The sequence below is a fragment of the Pecten maximus genome, chromosome 3 (assembly GCF_902652985.1).
Source record: "Pecten maximus chromosome 3, xPecMax1.1, whole genome shotgun sequence".
Lineage (NCBI taxonomy): Eukaryota > Metazoa > Mollusca > Bivalvia > Pectinida > Pectinidae > Pecten > Pecten maximus.
This window is the reverse complement of record NC_047017.1, coordinates 49,785,110-49,806,594: the sequence shown is the minus strand read 5'-3', so window position 1 is coordinate 49,806,594 and position 21,485 is coordinate 49,785,110. Positions and strand designations below refer to the sequence as shown.

Here is a 21,485-nt window from a genome sequence, read left to right as displayed (position 1 = left end):
ATGGTGTCCTTGGCATAACTGGCAGTCTTCGAGGGATGTAACAGCTGTATGGTGTCCTTGGCGTTACTGACAGTCTTCGAGGGACGTAACAGCTGTATGGTGTCCTTGGCATAACTGGCAGTCTTCGAGGGACGTAACAGCTGTATGGTGTCCTTGGCATTACTGACAGTCTTCGAGGGACGTAACAGCTGTATGGTGTCCTTAGCATTACTAACAGTCTTCGAGGGACGTAACAGCTGTATGGTGTTCCTAGAATCACTGAACAATCCTAGGACAAAACTGCTGTTTGATGTCCCTAGAATCACTGAAGAAGCCCAAAGGCCTGAACAGTTGTGTGATGTTTCTAACATCACTGACCAGTCCCAGAAGGACTAAACAGCTGTATGATGTCCCTAGTATCGATAACAAATTCTAGAATGACGAAACAGCTGTATGGTACATTTCCATATTCATTATTCGGCATTTACTGTGTCTAGATACATACAGTATTTTAAAGTGCTCTTCACCCGTGTGCCTTTTGTATAATCCTTTTCGGTCCTGTGCATCTTTTTTTATTATTCATATTTCTTTTCTTTTAATGATCTTATCGTCCATAGTTGTTTTGTTTGAGATGATACTTACTAACTAGCTAGTTAATATCAATTCATTTAGACAGAAATTCGTTAACTGAATACCAACGAAACGAAACAAGAATGTAAAAATGGATGCAAAAAAAAAAAAAAAAAAAAAAACCGTCGTGATTTCATAACAATTGGGATAGTTCTCTGATAAGGTTTCTTTCATTACTTTCTATATATTTCCTGTCATTGACCATTATAAATTTGCTTGTGATGTTACATCATTTGTTATTATTTTCACTGAAAATGTTTCAAAATAGACAATTAGCTTGGCCTAACAATTATAACAGAATGCATTCCACATATAATTATGGAATGGTACTATCTCCTCATTCTACTTGTAACTTTTATTATAAAAAAATCATTATTGATTGTTGTTCACCATTAAATGTGTGTCTTGTTAGAGAATTTGGCAGTTTTTCCGATAAAATGTCCCTGATAATTACAATACAAAGGATTTTGCAAAGGGCGGATAAGTAAATACCAAAAGGGAGGAGGGAAAACAATCCTCCGGGCTGCTCTTTCGTCCTTGAAGGACTTTTCGTTGAAGTATGGGCTAAAAAGGGTGAAAAGAAGGAAAATTTTAAAACATTCATATTTCTAATTAATAATTAAAAGTAAGAATGCAGTTTCACTAAGGTCATAAGTGATTTGGTTTGAACATGAATATGATAATGTTATGTCAATCTTAACAGTAATTTATGTATGTAGTGTGTTGGTTATCACAGTATTGTATTATGTCAACATTAACAGTAATTTATTTATGTTGGTGATCATATGATTATGATATGTCAACCTTAGCAGTAATTTATGTATGTAATGTGTTGGTGATCATATGGTTGTTATGTAAACCGTAACAGTAATTTATGTATGTAGTGTGTGGGTGATCATATGGTTGTTATGTAAACCGTAACAGTAATTTATGTAGTGTGTGGGTGATCATATGGTTGTTATGTAAACCGTAACAGTAACTTATGTAGTGTGTGGGTGATCCATGGTCCAGTGGTGTTAAATGATTGACATGTATCTTCCTTTTTAGATTTAAAAATAGAAAGATAATCCACTTTTCGTTTAATAATATCGTCCTGAATGCATGTCATTATTATGTATATAAAATTATATTCAAACTGAATGATATTAATTTCTAAATCAAAATAAAGCTTCACATCAAGCTTGTATTTATTAACTTATTTTAGTGCGTAATGCTTAATATGTTTCTAAAATACAATATTTTTTCCTCCCGGAAATATGATATTCCGTAATTGTACTACATACATCTCGAACGTGCCTCCGTACTCTACATATCCCTATTACGTTATGTGATGCACGGAAAAGAATTTAATAGGACGCGTCAAAATCGATTCCATCTCCTGCCTGACTCAGGTATTCTACTTATTTATCAGAAAATTAATATACAATACTTTGCATCTTCAAAATTAAAAGGAATATTCCTTTAATGCCATTTTTATTCACGCAACGGAATTAACTTAATTACTTAATTTACTAGGTTCCATCAATGCTTTCACATAGGAAAACTCGTATTCGATCAGCATGACTTTGCAAAGATCCTAATCGCATTACAATTTGTATTTCAAGACTTGTAACATTTTTGTGTTTTTGGAATTCGGTTAATTTTCCTGTGGATTCAGAAGAACAAGAACGATATAAAAGGAACCGTTTCAATATATAGTAAACGATATAGTATATAGTAAACGATAGAGTAAACGATAGAGTAAACGATAGAGGATAAAGTTAACGATATAGTAAACGATATAGTATATAGTAAACGATATCGTAAACGATAGAGTATAAAGTAAACGATATAGTAAACGATATAGTATATAGTAAACGATATAGTATATAGTAAACGATATAGTAAAATATAGAGTAAATGATATAGCATATAGTAAACGATATTGTATATAGTAAACGATATAGTATATAGTAAACGATATAGTAAAATATAGAGTAAATGATATAGCATATAGTAAACGATATTGTATATAGTAAACGATATAGTAAACGATATAGTATATAGTAAACTATATAGTAAAAGATATTGTATTTAGTAAACGATATACTATATTGTAAACGATATTGTATATAGTAAACGATATAGTTAACAATATAGTTAACAATATAGTAAACGCAGTCGACTAAATGATTACATTAACTATATTTTTGCAATAAACTAGTGTTGTTGATTAATGTTAAACTGATTGCATAACATAACATTTTCACAATATAACAAATCGTAAAGAAATGTTTCCAAATCTGTTTCCCAAACCTGATTGAATATAGGTTCCAGTGTCTTTGTGTATTGAATTACAATGTTTGAACGAGTTTATAGCACGTCATGTTGCTTGCATTTGAACTTTTTAAAGAAAGCTGTTCCATTAGTTGGCATTTTCAGTTATAATAATTTTCATATCCATACTATATTTAACACTTTTCAATGCAACTGTTTTTAAGTATTTTTAGTTTTTGAGTCAGTGGATATGTAACAGGTATGACGTAGATAAATTTATTGATTAACTTAATATAAAATATCATCACCATAGAGCGTATCGATTCCACCATTTATACTATAATAGTAATATAATAACAGAAACAGCTTCTGTACTGACATTGAGCGTATCGATTCATGTATACCTTTCTGTTCAAACTTTGGCAGAAACACGACATGCTTTAAATCTAAAAAATAAACATGAAATCTTTTCTTATCACTATTTTATTGTATTTATGACAATAAGACAAACATTGAGATTTTTAAAACGGCACATCTATGGCATTTATCTCAAATACAACAACATATACATCAAAGTCAACAACACAGGACTATCGTAAAATGGAACATTACTGTCTCGTACAGTGGAACATTACTGTCTCGTACAGTGGAACATTACTGTCTCGTACAGTGGAACAGTACTGTCTCGTACAGTGGAACATTACTGTCTCGTACAGTGGAACATTACTGTCTCGTACAATGGAACATTACTGTCTCGTACAGTGGAACATTACTGTATTGTACAGTGGAACATAACTGTCTCGTACAATGGAACATTACTGTTTCGTACAGTGGAACATTACTGTCTCGTACAATGGAACATTACTGTCTCGTACAGTGGAACATTACTGTCTCGTACAATGGAACATTACTGTCTCGTACAGTGGAACATTACTGTCTCGTACAGTGGAACATTACTGTCTCGTACACTGGAACATTACTGTCTCGTACACTGGAACATTACTGTCTCGTACACTGGAACATTACTGTCTCGTACACTGGAACATTACTGTCTCGTACAGTGGAACAGTACTGTCTCGTACAGTGGAACATTACTGTCTCGTACAGTGGAACATTACTGTCTCGTACAGTGGAACATTACTGTCTCGTACAGTGGAACATTACTGTCTCGTACAGTGGAACATTACTGTCTCGTACAGTGGAACATTACTGTCTCGCACAGTGGAACATCACTGTCTCGTACAGTGGAACATTACTGTCTAGTACAGTGGAACATTACTGTCTCGTACAGTGGAACATTACTGTCTCGTACAGTGGAACATTACTGTCTCGTACAATGAAACATTTCTTTCTCACAATGGAACATTACTGTCTCGTGCAGTGGAACATTACTGTCTCGTACAGTGGAACATTACTGTCTCGTACAATGGAACATTACTGTCTCGTACACTAGAACATTACTGTCTCGTACAGTGGAACATTACTGTCTCGTACAGTGGAACATAACTGTCTCGTACACTAGAACATTACTGTCTTGTACAGTGGAACATTACTGTCTCGTACAGTGGACCATTACTGTCTCGTACACTAGAACATTACTGTCTCGTACAGTGGAACATTACTGTCTCGTACAGTGGAACATAACTGTCTCGTACACTAGAACATTACTGTCTCGTACAGTGGAACATTACTGTCTCGTACAGTGGACCATTACTGTCTCGTACAGTGGAACATTACTGTATTATACAGTGGAACATTACTGTCTCGTACAGTGGAACATTACTGTCTCGTACAGTGGACCATTACTGTTTAGCTTTGTTCATATATTGCTTCATGTGTATAGTCTTTACACAAACAGATGACGTTTGCCTGGACAAAATATGGACGTCGTACGACTACGTAGACCACTGCATCTTTTTACATTCGGGTACCTGTACCGAAATACCAAAGAACACATCATTAAACATTGATGAATCTGCCACTAGCCATCGTATTGTACTTAACGACACAAACATTAAAAACGAGGCTCGACATAATCCTGGCAGTAACACTACTAATGCGCTGTCTTAATTCCGCTAATGTCCAATTGTCGGCGAATTACCCTGTTACACAACGTATTTCGTCCTACTAATGGGGAGCTATGTGGTAATGTACGAACGTCTACGGTACATACACATAACGTTATAATGAAATATTTAAATAGTAATTATGGCTGTTATGTCTCTGTATCCACATCACCTTGATGAATTTTGATCGTCCTCTTTTACACTACCATGTGATTCTAATGAAACATTGTCGTTTTGCACAATAGATGTAGTACTGTTACTGGTGTTTGCATTCTCTATTTTGGCACCATTGTCTTTTCTGTCGTCAACGTGACTGCTGTCATCATCATCGCAATGCGAATCATCACTAGAAACACTTTCATTTTCTTCTCTCTGAAGAGGACTCGACGTACTAAAATCGTCATCTACACAAATCGTCATATCTTCTCCCAACTCATCGTCGTTATCATCAGCACTTTCGTTTTCCGATATCCTAGTCTTTTGAGCCTCTGACGTAATGGTGGATTTTGCTTTCGAGCCAGAATGACCTTGCTTTGTGGCCTCATCTTCACGTTTTACTTTCCGCCATTTTGCCCTTCGATTCTTGAACCAAACCTTTGCAATAAAAAAACATGAAAAACATTAGCATGCGTAATTCCAAAATTTCTAGAAATTATTAAGGTAATAAATAATGAAAGCATACTAACAGCATATTAAATTTCATATCTGTCATAGATAACATCCATCTCAAGGGAATGATTACGAATTAGGGAGATTTTATGCTTTGAGATATTTCGGTTACGATTCCCAAATCTCTTTTATCCACAGTTTAGTCACTAACAACGGAAATGTATCCATTAATATTTCATGGATTTACGTGTTATGCGTGACTGTGTCTATAACATTAGAAGCATGGAATAATGGACGCCCCTAGACACGTAGTGTTTGCTATAGCAACTCCTCAACACATGTCTGATCATCGCTCGAAATTAGGAGTGATTGGATGGTGGAATCCAATATATTGTGTGCAATCTTATCTAAATTCAGTGGTAATGTATACAGCCCATCAAAGATACTGTTTAGTAAAAAGCAGCCAAATCCAGATAGATCCCTAATATCCATTCTATACATTATGAAATCCGATCAAGTTTTATTTGAACTGTCAGTATGATAAAAGATTAGCCATATTTCAGCGGGATGAATACAGTGTGTTTACCGATATTATGGTAATTGGTGACGTTGGGTCCTGGCCATCTATATCTATGAAACTATCAACCTTTTCAAATAACTAATCCTCACTTAACTTGATACAAATTCGTCATACATTGTGGGTTTGATGGTATTCTCTACCGTGCGTCATTGATAAACAAACAATGAGAACCTGGATGCCATTACTGGGTACATGTCTGGTTAGTACATATATAATTTCAATGGATACCCACATAAACTGACTAGTCTTTTCTATAGTTAGACGCACGTGGGAAGTAGTCAGATGCCGCATAAATAGCAAATTGATTCTAATTTTTCACCTGTAAGTTGCAGTATCTAATGGGACAATGCAATATTGAAAATTAAAATGACATTTGAAAAACTATTCGCATTTCCTTGGTGGATAGAATGTGTACATCGCGTATTGACCATTTTAGGAGGACAGCTGGTGCCTTAAAAACAGCATTGACGCGCTAACAACAATTGCTCCTTATTTAACCACATAACGTTAACAGGAAACAGCGACATTAAGACACCGTACATCAAAGGTTGACGTTCTTTCATCAAGAAAAAACACTGTTACTACTTGTTAGGAGATTGCTTCAGTTCCGAATTGCACTTCCGGCGTAAATTAAAGATGTGCATGACAGTGAAGGATGAACATCATAGCATTGTACATGTGTTTTACTATCAATACTGTCATTGTATTGGGTGGGTACCCTGTCTACAACGTGGCGTCAACTTGATGGTCTCTGATGCTCACATCTTTAACACTTGTTTCGTATTTCTGACCACTTTTGCCCTTTGCTTTTAACATTTTATCAATCATCCTATTTAGAGTTTGTTAAAAATTAGTAATCAGCATAATATGCACATACTATTAGTATCACAATTACAATACTTGTGTTTACGGAAGATTGTTCTGAAATAAACACCAAAATGTAATCCCCGGTATGAAACTGTACAAGCTTCATTCACAAGGTATTACTGTTTCCATGGTAATATATTCCATATGTTATTAGACATAGATCTTTAACATTCTATTAAAGATACAGCTGGACGCATCGGTATTTCTTAAACATCAAGAGACTTCGTCAATGCATGGTATATATTGACTCCCACGGTATTTCAAAGTCAATATGCAAAGAATATTTCACACATTGGCTGATTCTTAAATAGATAGCCTTAGAAAGACCTTCCATTGAAATTAATATATTCCTAGGTGCAGATATAACGAGAAGTGGTGTCGAGTTTCCCCGCTATCTGAGATATGAGGCGAACAGAACACACAGGGGTAAGGCTGGCCTGGGCAGCCGTAACTTCAACATTCGTCACAGCTAACGATCACACGCAGACGACAGTTCCCGCAAATAAAAAAAATCTGAACGAGATTCAACGAGATGTCCATGAGATTCCGATCTGTATCGCTTAGATGTTTTGCGCAGATAGACAATCTAGTAACGGTTTGACACACTCGGCATTAGCTCTGGCTTATCTCAAATGTCCACAATACATCTCACAAGTGTTTTAATGAAATTGAAATAATATCAACGTTTATTTCAAAGACTTCGTATTTTCTATTACGTGTACTAATTTATATCCAATCAACTACATTGGCGCTAATCAAATCCTATCAAATAAAAATGTCTGGGCATTCGATGGTCTTCATTTGAATCATCAGTCTAAAGATAAGACCTTTTCTGGTTAGTGGCAAAATCATATGATATCAATTCAATCAATAAGAAAATTGTAAAAGATGAAAATGATAATATTTTTGGTAGGTTGGTTACAAACAGAACTACCTTTGGATTGATAGTAGTTCACTGTTTTCAAAAATAGAAAACTACTTTGAGCTACATCATTAATAATATCCCAGGATTAGATTCATAAGAGTCGATAATACATTACAGCTTACAAATACTTCCTAGCATAAGGAAATAGTTAAAATACTTTACGTTTTATTGACATAATTTAAAATAATAGAATTTATATTATTGGTATATCGTTGAATCAATAAATCATTGTTCGATAGAGAGAGAATATCTGTATAAATGGAAGGTCATTACTCTATTGAATTAGTTTCGGAATCAAAGTGATGATCCTTTTACATAAAAACATGTTTCAACACAGAACATCTGTGGTATTGATCATCAGATTCCCTAAACCAATATGTGACCGAAATATGATACATGTATCAGTCAGTTTTCTCCGCTCCATGTTAGGATACAATAAGTCATTTAGCAGTAAGAAGCTTATCTCTAAAAACATCGAAATCTTTTTTGATATTACAAAATTGAAGACGACAATATTTGCCTATAATTCTTTAAACATCGGTATTGCATTATTTCAGAAAGCAATGCACGCACAAATGATAGAAGTTAATCATATAAATAGATTAGTTCTATCGGAAATACTCTTTAAACCAGTTAGTTGTTTGGTGATATTTGTGGGAAATCCCTTCCATAGTTTTTATCACTTCGATAATCTTATAGAAGACTCGGACTGAAATCCAACTAAGGTAGCAAGAGGAATCTTTTCGATGCTAATCGGTTCGCGCCATACCTCTTCGGGCAGGAGTGGCGGGTTATCAATAGATTCAGATGCTGGAGGGAGGAAAGATGCATTGTCTGTGGCATCGCAATATGTATTGATTGTAGCATTATCGTACGTGTATACAAGGATATGTTTCCAGTTAGCTTGTCATCGCTGACAGACAATTAGTATGTCTAGCGATGGTTAATGATTGTCTGGTTATGTTAAACTAATTGTTTATTTCCAAGACGAAACAATAATCCTGTTTGACATTTCATCATATCTGGGTATGGGTAATTGAGATTAAATATTATTTGAATGTATTTATTCCGTGTGTGTTTTCTATATAGCAAATTATTTCTGTATTTATTTACACAATTTTTCTTCTGAATTATAAGAACATCGTTAACTATGGTAGATATTAATATTTGCGTATGTTTTTTTTCATAAATCAAATGTACCGAAATAGTAATCAATCAATATCATTAAAGCTTCAAAGTCTGCAAGAAGTCAGAATGCTAGAAAAGTGTCAGTGTTATATATCCAGAGTTTTTGTTCATTTTCAAAATTATTTGCAAATAATGAAGCAACTTCAGGACCTTTTGTTATGCTATGTTATAGATACTCTAACATCGTTAACAAAACCATATAACAAAACAACATATAATGTAAATACAATGAAATAATTAAAGAAATAGTATCATAATTAGACATATTCAATGAGTTGCTCGGAGGTCGCAAGTTTTGAGTTGTTAAGTTTATAAAAAGCCTTTTAAATCACTGATTTATTAATGCTCTTTCGTTTTACAACAGCGGCCACACTCATTGTTGACGCAAATCAATTTACAATTATCCTTTTGTTCATTTCATTATTCATTGCAATGTTAAAACAGACACATAAACATTACATATCTATATTTTGGACGAGAAATTCAAGCATTTCTGTTCATGATAGCTTTGGGATATGACGCAGTAAGCCTGTGAGCGTTTGACTTAAATGTTTTAAGTATCAACATATCCTATTGATGAAAGTGTGATGAACCGATCCTTACCTTCATTTTTATCTTATGGAAATATATATATCATTATATTACGTAGTTTATTTCAGAGGAGAAGGCGTAAATCTAACATATTTAACGAAAAACCCGACGAGAAGACCTACAAAGACTTGAAAAGAATGAGAGAGAATTTTTTTTCCACAATTTAAACTGAAATACGGTTTAAAGGAAGTGCGAAGACCATAATTTCATCGTTAAATACAGTATATACGGGATTATTCATTAGACTGTATCTAAGTTGTGTTGTCCTTGTTTGACTTTACAATGACGTTTGGGACAAAAGAGAGGAAAACAAGAAGGACAGTAAGCTACATCCTAACTCGCTTTAAACGTATCTAAACGTGTAGGGAGAAATACTTAATTATCTCTGAGTTTGATTAATGCATAATTAAGACGTTATATGATGGTTTCCGTATACCAAGTTTGATAAAGTATGAAACAATTAACAGTTTCTGGATATAAGGTTATTATCTTTTTAAAAAACGGATGGTTTTAATAGAGTAAATTGAGTTTGATAGAGTAATTGCATTTTTTTTCAATTAATACCAAAAAAAGCAAACTTCATTTGAAATAAAATTAAGAAGAAACAAGGCGTTGTCTTTCGTGGCCAAATGAATCCGTTAGTAAATAAGTGTAATGGAGAGGTCTGTGTATCTCCGTGTGTGATTAACCAGATAAGACGACCTAGTCTTACACAACAGCTTTGATATTTCCACGACCAAACCGAGATTCATGTTACATTCTATCATTTAGTAGGGGTTACTATTTGTACGTTTTTCAAACCTGCAAGATTTATGGTAGATTTGGTATATCGCCCATCAGGTGTCCCATTAAAACATGTGAATTGCTTAATTTGCGTCTCCTATAATTCTCCCGACAATGAACATTTTGTATTTAGTTAGATTCAACCAGTGCATGGTTCACAGGTCAATGTGTCTGTGTCCTTCAGTCCACTTACAGCATCTTAATGAAGCATTTGCTTCTATTTCACAGTTGATAAAGCTCCATATTATACAATGTATTCTCTATTGTTTTGGTGGTATCTCCTTATTAATTGTATTGGTTATTTTTTATTTATTCTATTATTATTTTTATTATTTTCATTATATTGTTTTAATATGTGTATAACTTTAAGTTAATTTGTGTGTAACCTGAGACTAAATAATAAGGCTGAAATCGTCGGTGTCCTCTGTCGAGTGTTGACTATTTGTAGGACTTTTTTCTCTATTTTACTTTGGACGACAAATTTATACTTACTACATATGTAGCTTATAAATTCTCACTTTAAGTTATTAGCAACATATATTTTTCTGTTTTATACCTTTCTTTTTTATTCATGTTGTTTTGGGAATTCATGCAGATTATTACGTAAATGGAATACTTCAGATTGATCATTGTTTTCATGTGAGTTGATTATTCTGTCTTATTTTCTTATTTCAGACAAATTAAAACTATCGTACACCAACAATATGAGTTATATCTCTTCAATATTGAACTTAATTCAGACAAATTAAAACTATCGTATACCAACAATATGAGTTATATCTCTTCAATATTGAACTTAATTCAGACAAATTAAAACTATCGTACACCAACAATATGAGTTATATCTCTTCAATATTTACTTATTTCAGACAAATTAAAACTAGTGTACACCAACAATATGAGTTATATCTCTTCAATATTGAACTTAATTCAGACAAATTAAAACTATCGTACACCAACAATATAAGTTATATCTCTTCAATATTTACTTATTTCAGACAAATTAAAACTAGTGTACACCAACAATATGAGTTATATCTCTTCAATATTTACTTATTTCAGACAAATTAAAACTATCGTACACCAACAATATGAGTTATATCTCTTCAATATTTACTTATTTCAGACAAATTAAAACTAGTGTACACCAACAATATGAGTTATATCTCTTCAATATTTACTTATTTCAGACAAATTACCACCATCGAACACCAATGAGTTACATCCCTTCAATATTTACTCAATCATACCAAACTTATAATAGAAAACAATTGAAAAAGATAATAGAAAACAATTGAAAAAGATAATAGAAAACAATTTAAAATGATAATAGAAAATAGAAGATATATTTCATTCTACGTTAAACTCTACCAATACATATAGACATTTGATATCAGTTCCGTCGTGTTATTCAATTCCTCCTGATGAAAATATATACGGGTGCCTAACTATTGTAAGATTGAACACCGTATATGAATTATACACCTGTAATACACGAGCACCGACAACCTGCTTGTCCGCACCTTACTACACCCCATAGGCCCCATCCGTTTTATGTATTAGCTAATACGGTCATTATGAATATATGATCAGACGTAGAACGTGATTAGCATAATGAATGTGCGGTTTGATGGGGTTTGAGAGTTTTTATTATATGAGATTACCATTACTTATTTATGATCTATATGTCATATGATTTTAAGTGTTGTAATTCTCACGAAAATCGATATCTTCAAACCTAGCGTGCAACATGTGTCGCCAAAGGATATCAACCAACGCGAATGACAGAATATCCTCTCGAGAGTTTTCTTATTGAAAGCATCGATATATTGCTACAGTGAAAATGTTGACATAATTAGTTTAAGACATTACATTGTTTATTATGATTATCAGTATTTGTTTACTGCTAGTAACCCTCATAAATCATCTATATAGCTATTTATGTCACCGCCTGTTTAATTATTTGTTTTCGTGTCATGAAACATATTTCTATATATATATCCTTGTATCATGATTCATTTTCATGACATCGATAAAACATTTTTACATACATTCATGTAGAATTGAATAAGTTTGGATGTTATATATGTCAATTAAAATTAGTTTGATTTCATAGTATGATACATTAAACTGTTAAGCGAAAAAAATATCATAGCAATTGTTCATTTTCCTTCGAAACAAAAGAAACTTTCGAATAGTGCCTATACAAAAATGGACGAATTTCTATGTTAGATAGGAACTTTAGTAGTTTTAATTGCAATTTTCATCTCATAAATATTTTCCCCAATCATTGAACTAACTTCACAAAATACTACATTCATATAACTAAAATTAATTTTTCTTTGTTTTCATGGTAAATACTCAAATGTGATTGGTCGAAAAATTAGAAATTCCTAGAATGGCGCGAAAAATGTGACGTCACAATACGACAATTGACGTTGCGTATTGTACATAAAACCTGTTTTAAATCAGAAAATCATTTTCAAAAATTAATTATAATCGTTGATGTCAATTATTTTTTAGTTTCATCGGGGTATGAAACAAATTTTGTTAGCAAACTTCTGTAAGAATCCGCTACGTGGATTCATACAGTTTGCAAACAAAATTTGTTTCATACCCCGAAGAAACAAAAAAAAAATGACATCAAAGCTTAAGTGCAATGTCACAATTTATTTGTGACATGGTAACCATGTGCCATCATTTGACATGCTTAACTAACCCAACGAAATTAAGCAAACTCACTAGTGTTGATTAGTACAATAATTGTTAAAGGGAACAAGAGACAAATCGATTATCATTAATTGTGATATACAGTTATCTCCGGGAGATATAACTTCATCCTCAAAGTGAAATCATCACTTTAAAGAAACGATATAACAGCTTACGGTGTCGACATAGGAGAGGTATGGGACCTATCAATTAGTTATGGTTTAATTTGCAAAATATAGATATAACTGTTATTAAGTGGGAATGGTTGAACAGAATAGCAATGATATAGGGATATGGCCCACGTACTCATAAGGAAGCATAGCAACAGCAGCCTAAAACACATCTAGCACAAATCAAACATCAGTCGTTAACTCTGATAAAATTATCATTTCACAATCTGGATTATACATTTGTCAAAACATGTTACATGTATCTTGTAGTTATGTACATTTTTCGAATACAACCATATATTTATCACACAAAATCTGCTTATGTTAACAGAAACTTTATCAATTATTAATTATTCAAACCACAGGGAAGTCAGACAAAGGTTTTTTTTCTCAAGAAAACAAGTCTATATATTCGTCTTGATATTAAATTGTTATAAGACATTTATATTAATTATGTATATCATGCATTAATTACCACACTCTTCATTTCTATTTTTGATAGAGTTCGAGTTCGGTATGCAAATGATATAAAACACAATTTATATTTATATTGCGGAAAAGCATATTTCCTGTTTCTTGAAACATAGTGAACTAGATGTATGACTGTACTCCTGTTATCGAGTTACACTGACTACACAGTACCTATATAGAAATTAATTACAATTGTGTTTTCCGTCATAAGTCTACAAAATAGTATGTCAACATGTATAAGTGAGCATTTAAACTCATATAATCGATAATATCACATTGACAGGTCGTGGAATCATGTAATATTCCATAACATTCCTTTGATATATATTACTTGAAATTCAGGTGGAAAAAATAAATATTGATGTTCGCAAGCATTCGATTTACTTGAATTAGAGTGACATACAGAAACCTGCTTATATAAATAACTTTTAAACTCTTATTGTACTCTTATAAGTACACTGGTCACATAATTACTGTTATGATGTAGCTGAGATCTGTAGTAAAAGTGACCAGTATATTATAGATATAAATAGATAAACACAAATACTCATAAGTATCTACTCCTACCGACAAAAGGATAGTGTATGTGGAAAGTATATCAGAATCTGTTTAAAGTTTAACAATTGAAAATTGACATTCCAAGAATAATTGTTTATCATTCCGAAAACTCTATTTCTATTCCATATATTATTTTCCTATAAAATATCAACTTTAATGTATTTTTTAATTTTTTTAACTATAACATCAAACAAAATATATAGAGAGTATAAGAAATAAGTTGTTTTTACACTATGTAACGGTGGGATAATACATACCTCCCTTTCTTACATGTATATTGATTGTGGTTGCTGTGTTAACTGTCAGCCACTGATTTAGAAACTGGTGTATCCTTGATTAACATGTGATATATATTGATATATATTGAGTCTAGACTATAAATTGTTATTTTTATCATGTTGTTAATTCCAGGTTATGCACAGGCAGGTTAAATGTCGGCAGAAGATGAATGAATTTCACCTGAAGTTTGTGTCCGTGAAAGTGTGGATGAAAATGGTGTAATTATCATGATTATTTGTATTATGGCTTGGTTAATGATTATGCTTGTTAATGATTCCTTGTGTGATGATGATGATGATGTTGATGATGATGATGATGATGATGATGATGATGATGATGATGATGATGATGATCAAAACAGTTAAATGTTTGAAATGATCTGAGAGCGAGTGAGTGTGAAAATATTATTTATATCGTTTATGTATATGATGTAAAATTCTTCAAAAATGAAAAAAAATAGTTTTATTCTTCAAAAAAGAAAAAATGTTGGGTTAAACCAGAATTTCTTTCATGCTAGATGTCTTATAGGGTTATTAGTTTTATATCAAATTTTATAAGTACACATTCTGATTTCTATATTAAATTATATAAGTACACATTCTGATTTTTATACAATGTATTAGAATTACATCACCACATTTTACTTTATATATATTACATATACCTTATATGTTAATGCTAGTTCGTATATAGAAATATTTCAATATCATATTTATATAGATATATGTACATTTTAATGTAGATTTGAGACCACAAATTTCTTTTAAAACATGTATATGAATAGCAATACTAGAAGGTATAAAAACATTTTAATATAGGGTCAGTTACTTAACTTTCCTCCTTTATAATACGTATTGTATATCAGATCTACATTTAAAACATTTCATTTTTAAATGTTATACATTAATATGACTTAAGGAATACCAAGCATTTTGATGAATATATCAGGAAAATTGGTATACTTATCTGTATATATAGACATATTTGGTGTAGAATTTGGTCCACAAATTTCCTTTCGTCCTTTGGGTAAGATATATTGGTATATTACATATATAAAGACGTACGTTAATGTAGGTCTGGTACCATCCATACATCTAATTAATATGTATGATAATTGGAATTCCGGGAGTATATAGATATAGCGATATATGTAGTGTCGCTATTGTCCACCATCGTTGTATATAAATACAACCAATTGATATCTTTTGGTATTTTTGTATTTGTATAATTGTTATATAGATTGACTGACTGACATGCTGTTATGATAGACTGGTATATCGATTTACTGTTATGATAGATAGGTAAGTGTATAAACATATCAGAAATGTTGTAATACTTTGTTGTTATGGAGTCATGTTGTTAAACTATATCGTTATCAATGACATGTAATACAATTTTGTTATGGAGGTATGTAATACAATGTTGTTATCAATGACATGTAATACAATGTTATTATCAATGACATGTAATACAATGTTATTATGGAGATATGTAATGTGTTGTTTTGGAGACATGTTGGAGTACAATGTTGTTGTCAAAGAAATGTTGTAATGCAAAGTTGTTATCGAGATATGTTGTGGTATCATTTTGTTTTCGAGATAGCTTGCAATACAATGTTGTTATTGAGGCCTTTGTTGTACCGGCAGTTGTAGGTTTAGTTGATTATTCATGAACTGGGCTACTCTCAGTTTCCTGAATACCAACTGGACAGAGGCACCGAGCTCAAACAGAACTATATATCATGTATGCTTATTTAATATATATCAAAAACCTCAATCGTCTATACATGTTCAATGATGTCCAACGTTGTGATGTCATTATATTGATGAAGTTAACAATATGGACATGGCATTGATGGGGCAAAGTTGCTATCGTTTGGATCGTATTGCGATGTTGAAATATTTGATGGGTTGTACTAGATTGTTAGATTGTTATACTGTAATACTTAATTTACACATTGACAACTTTGAATGAAACGTTGATACAACAAATACGTTTAGTTAAAATTTATCGCTTTTCATATATTTAAAAAATTAGACATTGTCGAAAATGTTAACCGAAGTGAAATATCCAAACTGTTGTAAATAAAAAAAACTATACAATTATTATATATTATATATATATTATCAACTTTCTTTTCGCTTTTTCTTTGATTCTTTATGTGAAAATCCAAAGCAAACTTTTTTAGTATATATTTATATATCCAGCAGAAATATAACAAAAAATAAGAAACCGAAAATTTTAAGAGTTTGAATCTTACATTTGAAATGTAAACATAAGGAACATTTCAAAATGGATTACCTCTAATTAAAAATATCATTATTAAACATTTTCTGAAATTCCGAAAAATTAATTTTTGCCCTTTCTTTTTCAATCCGGTTGCAACATATTTTTAGACACAAACTATAAGTTAACATCACGATGAAAACCACAAATATAAAAGAAAAAGGTGTCATCGTTAATGTTTCGCCACTAATCGCCACATTACAAGGATTATTATAGCACACACTAGAAGTTTATGATTTTAACTCTTTAAGGATTATACGACTCTTAAAAGTCATACAAAACGAAGGCAAATACACTGTTATATTAATCAATGAAATATGTTTTCTAAATATTATTTTCTAATAATATTGATATGGTTTATATTAATACATTTTAAAAGGTAAAAAGTTTACCTGGATGAACTTATCAGGTACGTAATAGATGATTTCTATGAACTGTACGTAATAGGCCGATCAGATAGAGCAGATCAGATATGCTACATATATCATTACGTTGGTAGTTGTAATCACCAGTACCCGTATCGGACGTGTAAACTGGGTCCTATCCCTACCTCACTAACTCATTGTGTGGCAGGGAGCATCAAACTTCAAAGCTATTTGGTGTACATACCAACTGTTTGATCGCTAAACAAATCATAATTTTAAAATTTAAAGGCTTTTAAAATTTTACTGTTGAAACTAAAATCATCCTTGCGTGAGTTTTAAATCCTTGCAATCTTCTTTATCGCTAGAATCTTCACAGTGTTTAGTAGTCTTTTAATGCTTTATAGAATCTCTTTTCTACACGGTAAATATGAAAATATATAGTGGAAATGTGTTAAGATAGTATCAGTAATTCTACACGTATATGGAGATACACAAATGGCCATCATCTTGACTACAGGGTACAGTCACCGTCGCTAATAGCCCACCACAAATCCCTTATGCTAGCGCGAAATATTTGCACGGTTTAGATTTATTTTTGATAAGTTCATAAAATCATATTTGATGAAAAGTTTTGAGATGAAGCTACTGTCCTGTATGACAGCTAGTCTGTCGGTGGAGGGAAGTGGCATTGTAAAACGGCTAATAACGCTTGGCTTCATTTATAGCTGAATTTAATACATTTATATAAATATATCAAACGACGTTTTTTTAATAAATAACTACATATTTCATGTATTAAATGACATTTTCTTCAGATAAAAAATACAACTATAAATTGGATTTTGAAAAAAATCCCACACATTTCAGACACAAAATGACAATTTATCAGCTTATTTACACATCTGTAGAACGAATTTACATTCATTAACATTGAAATATCTTTTATTTATGATTTTGGAACGTTTCAGCATGCTCGTAATTTAACGTATATTAAGCCTTGGTATAAAATGATGAGACGAATTAAACAGTTACATTAGTTGAACAAAGTCTTCTACAACTCATGCGGGTATAAAGAAAATATTTTAAATGTTCTATTTGACATTGAGTATCATTAAAGTTTGAGGCTATAGCGGATATTTCAATCTAATGTAAAAGTAGATGTGATTTATTTATAAATGGTTCCGGTAATGTTCCGCCGAAACCACAAATGAAGAATTAACAACGGTTGTAAGGAAGGTGTAGCATCAGGCATGAATATAGAAATAATCTATGGAGGAATTCCTATGACTGTTTGTATGAGAAACTCATTTATAAATGTGATCATTAAATTTTTTAAATTCATAATAAAACGGAATTCATTAAACTTCAAGTAAAATGAAAGTAGCATGTTTGCGGTTTCAGTTTAGGTTACACATTTAATATATACATGTATTTTATTCAGCCTGATTTTTCGAGTTTTATTCTGATTTGATAAAACATAATCAATAATTTTATATTTGTGTGTTCAAATTGTCGGTGAAATAGGATATTGAAACACCAATTTATAGTCAAATTGCGTCTCACGTTCACAACGGAGAGTTTACATATTGGCGATATAAAGCTGTGATCTAGTTAACCATAGATTATAACCTGAATAAGTACAACTACTATAACGTTTTATAAAAAAAAACTTCTACATCTTCGTCACAATCATATAAACTTCCAAATTAGCCAATTGCAGATTTAAAATTATCGAATTATTAGTTAAACATTGTAGGATGAATTTCAAACCGTAAACTCGAGAATATTCAATTCTTCCCGATAGACCAGCGCCCAAAAGAGTTCTAGATGTTTTTTAGTCATGACCCACTCCCTCAATAAACCAAACCCTGGGGCTCACCTCGACTCTCTCCTCCTTAAGATCCACCTTCATGGCCAGCTCCTCGCGGAGAAGAACGTCTGGGTAGTGGGTTTTCTGAAAAGTTCCTTCCAGCATCTCCAGTTGTTCTTCAGTAAAGATTGTCCGATGCCTTCTCTTCCTTTTTTGTCCCAATTTCTCGATATCCAGTGAATTAAAGATACCATGGAAAGGGTAGTGATATCGCACTGCAAAATAATGCACAGAGTTCAAGATAGCACCATCAAAAATCACCATCATTTAGCACCATAAAACACATAACAGATAGCCCCATCATTAAAAAAACAGCACATGCAGGATAGTGTTAAAACTATAACACAGCTCAAGATAGTGTTACAACTATTACACAGCACAAGATAGTGTTAAAACTATTACACTATGAAGATATGGCACCATTACAAAAAAACAAGATAGCAACCATAAACACAATATACACAGGTTGGACTTATTTTATCAAATAGACAAAATAAGTAACCAGATAGTAACAGTAAAGGTCTTGTTAATTATTCAAATCAACACAATTTATATGTAGCAATTATGTTTAACCGCTGAAATAAACGCAAAAATTTACAGTTCAAGTTCGGCTGAGTATACATATAATCCCATTCAATCATTTAAAATAAACTAACTTAAATAAACTAACTTAATTAACTAAGAATTAATCAAATTTACTCTGCGAGAGTACAACTTATAACACATTAAATACAGATACCACAAAATGGACAATACCAACCAATAAATATAATCACCAAAATTAAAGAAACTTTGAAAAATGATAAATCATTGCTTTTCTAAACATTTTAGATAACCATGCGATTGCAAATTAAAACCCATTTTTAGTTATGAACTAAACTAAAAGAGACACACACAGTATTGCAACATTTCTTGCGAACAGATTTTTTGTGGAAACTATAAAACAATTAATAGTGATTTGCGGTTGTCTGAAATCAGTAGATTTTAACTGCTAATCCTTTTTACGTGTTAGTCAGCACTAAAAAACTTGTTTGTGTGTGATCTGTGTATAGATAAGTATTAATCTTACCGAGGTAATCCCTGTGGAGTGGCGAGAGGTTTGGGAAGGTGTGAGGGGCAAAACGTCGGGTCGGCTGCTGGGGCGGTTGCTGAGGCTGAGGAGTTCTTGGTGACAAAATGTTCTCGATTGTGAACAATGAGGAATTTGTCTGTGTGGATGCGGCTAGTAGTCCTATTTGGTAGTTCCTTAGACATGCCAGGTGTTCTGGTGTGTAATGATAGGGAAAGTGCTGCATGGCGCTGTATCTTACTCCTCACAATACTACAACGTCTTATACTGACGCTTCTTCCTCTTAATGTCCTAGTATTTCTCCTCGGAACACCTGTCCACCGCCTGGCAAAGAAACCCTGTCACGTACACTCCGGCGAACCGTTGTTCGTATAATGTTCCCGATTGTTCCGGTCAGTTCGGAATAACTCCTGTCCACCAGGGAAAGTCTGTAAACCAACAATGTCACGTCACCAACTTGAGTAAGAGGATTAGAGGGAGAGGTTTGAACGATCAGGTTTCCCTTCGCTTGTATATGTATCAGTTTAATTGTATAGTGTTAACGACGATACTCACAGAACGTAATCTAAAGATCCCCGTAATAGGCGATTCAGCAGACATACCCTATAGCAATTTTAGAAAGGTCCAATGAATTCTCTCTGTGTTACGTCTAAAGAGGCAGCCACCCGTGAGAGCTAACCAATCGCGGATCAGAGGGATAGAGCTCGACTCCGCCCATATTTCAATTATTCATATTTTTGGTGTATATGTCCAATATTGATGCATTTTCTATTTTATCCGACAAATCATGTAAGCGGGCTAGCGGAAGACAAGCTGTCTCAGTATGTTAACGTGGACAAAGTAGGCTCATCGTTTATACGTTAAAACCATACAACTAATTTATATGAATTCTATCTTAAACCTGATTCTATTCAAAGTTTAGTTATATGTTTAAAAAATATTGATATTAGATCAAATTTAGAAAGTGGTGTTTGATTTCTCATGATGATACGGAGATCTTTAAGAAGCCATGAATATCCACAATTTCTTAAGAGATAATATTTAAGCGCGTTTTTGTTTGGGTCGACGTTAAGATTTTCCTAAACAATATTTTGTCTCCTTAAATGTGCTGACACTGTCATTATTATTGTTGGCGGTGAATTTATTTGAGAAACAAAATCTAGATAAAAATATTAGGTATCAATTACGTATCATAGAGATTCCTATCTGTCGGGTACCTTGTCACATGCCTGTT

At 32.5% G+C, this 21,485-nt stretch overlaps 1 protein-coding gene across 1 annotated transcript; it reads right to left on the bottom strand.

Moving 5' to 3' along the window:
* Positions 1-3,330: 3,330 nt before the first annotated feature.
* On the bottom strand, positions 3,331-20,850 carry LOC117324450 (homeobox expressed in ES cells 1-like). The gene is made up of 3 exons (XM_033880306.1): positions 20,252-20,850; positions 19,192-19,397; positions 3,331-5,525 (listed from the first exon to the last, which is right to left on the bottom strand). Exons 1-3 carry the CDS (start codon positions 20,475-20,477, stop codon positions 5,100-5,102), a joined length of 858 nt encoding a protein of 285 aa, XP_033736197.1. The 5' UTR covers positions 20,478-20,850; the 3' UTR covers positions 3,331-5,099.
* Positions 20,851-21,485: the final 635 nt, after the last annotated feature.

Excerpts from the sequence above, each read along its gene's own strand:
- LOC117324450 (XM_033880306.1), bottom strand. The coding sequence starts at position 20,477 with ATGCAGCACTTTCCCTATCATTACACACCAGAACACCTGGCATGTCTA. Across the intron at positions 19,398-20,251 it reads ACTCCACAGGGATTACCTCG|TGCGATATCACTACCCTTTC; the intron begins GTAAGATTAATA and ends ATTATTTTGCAG. Across the intron at positions 5,526-19,191 it reads TTAAGGAGGAGAGAGTCGAG|GTTTGGTTCAAGAATCGAAG; the intron begins GTGAGCCCCAGG and ends TTTATTGCAAAG.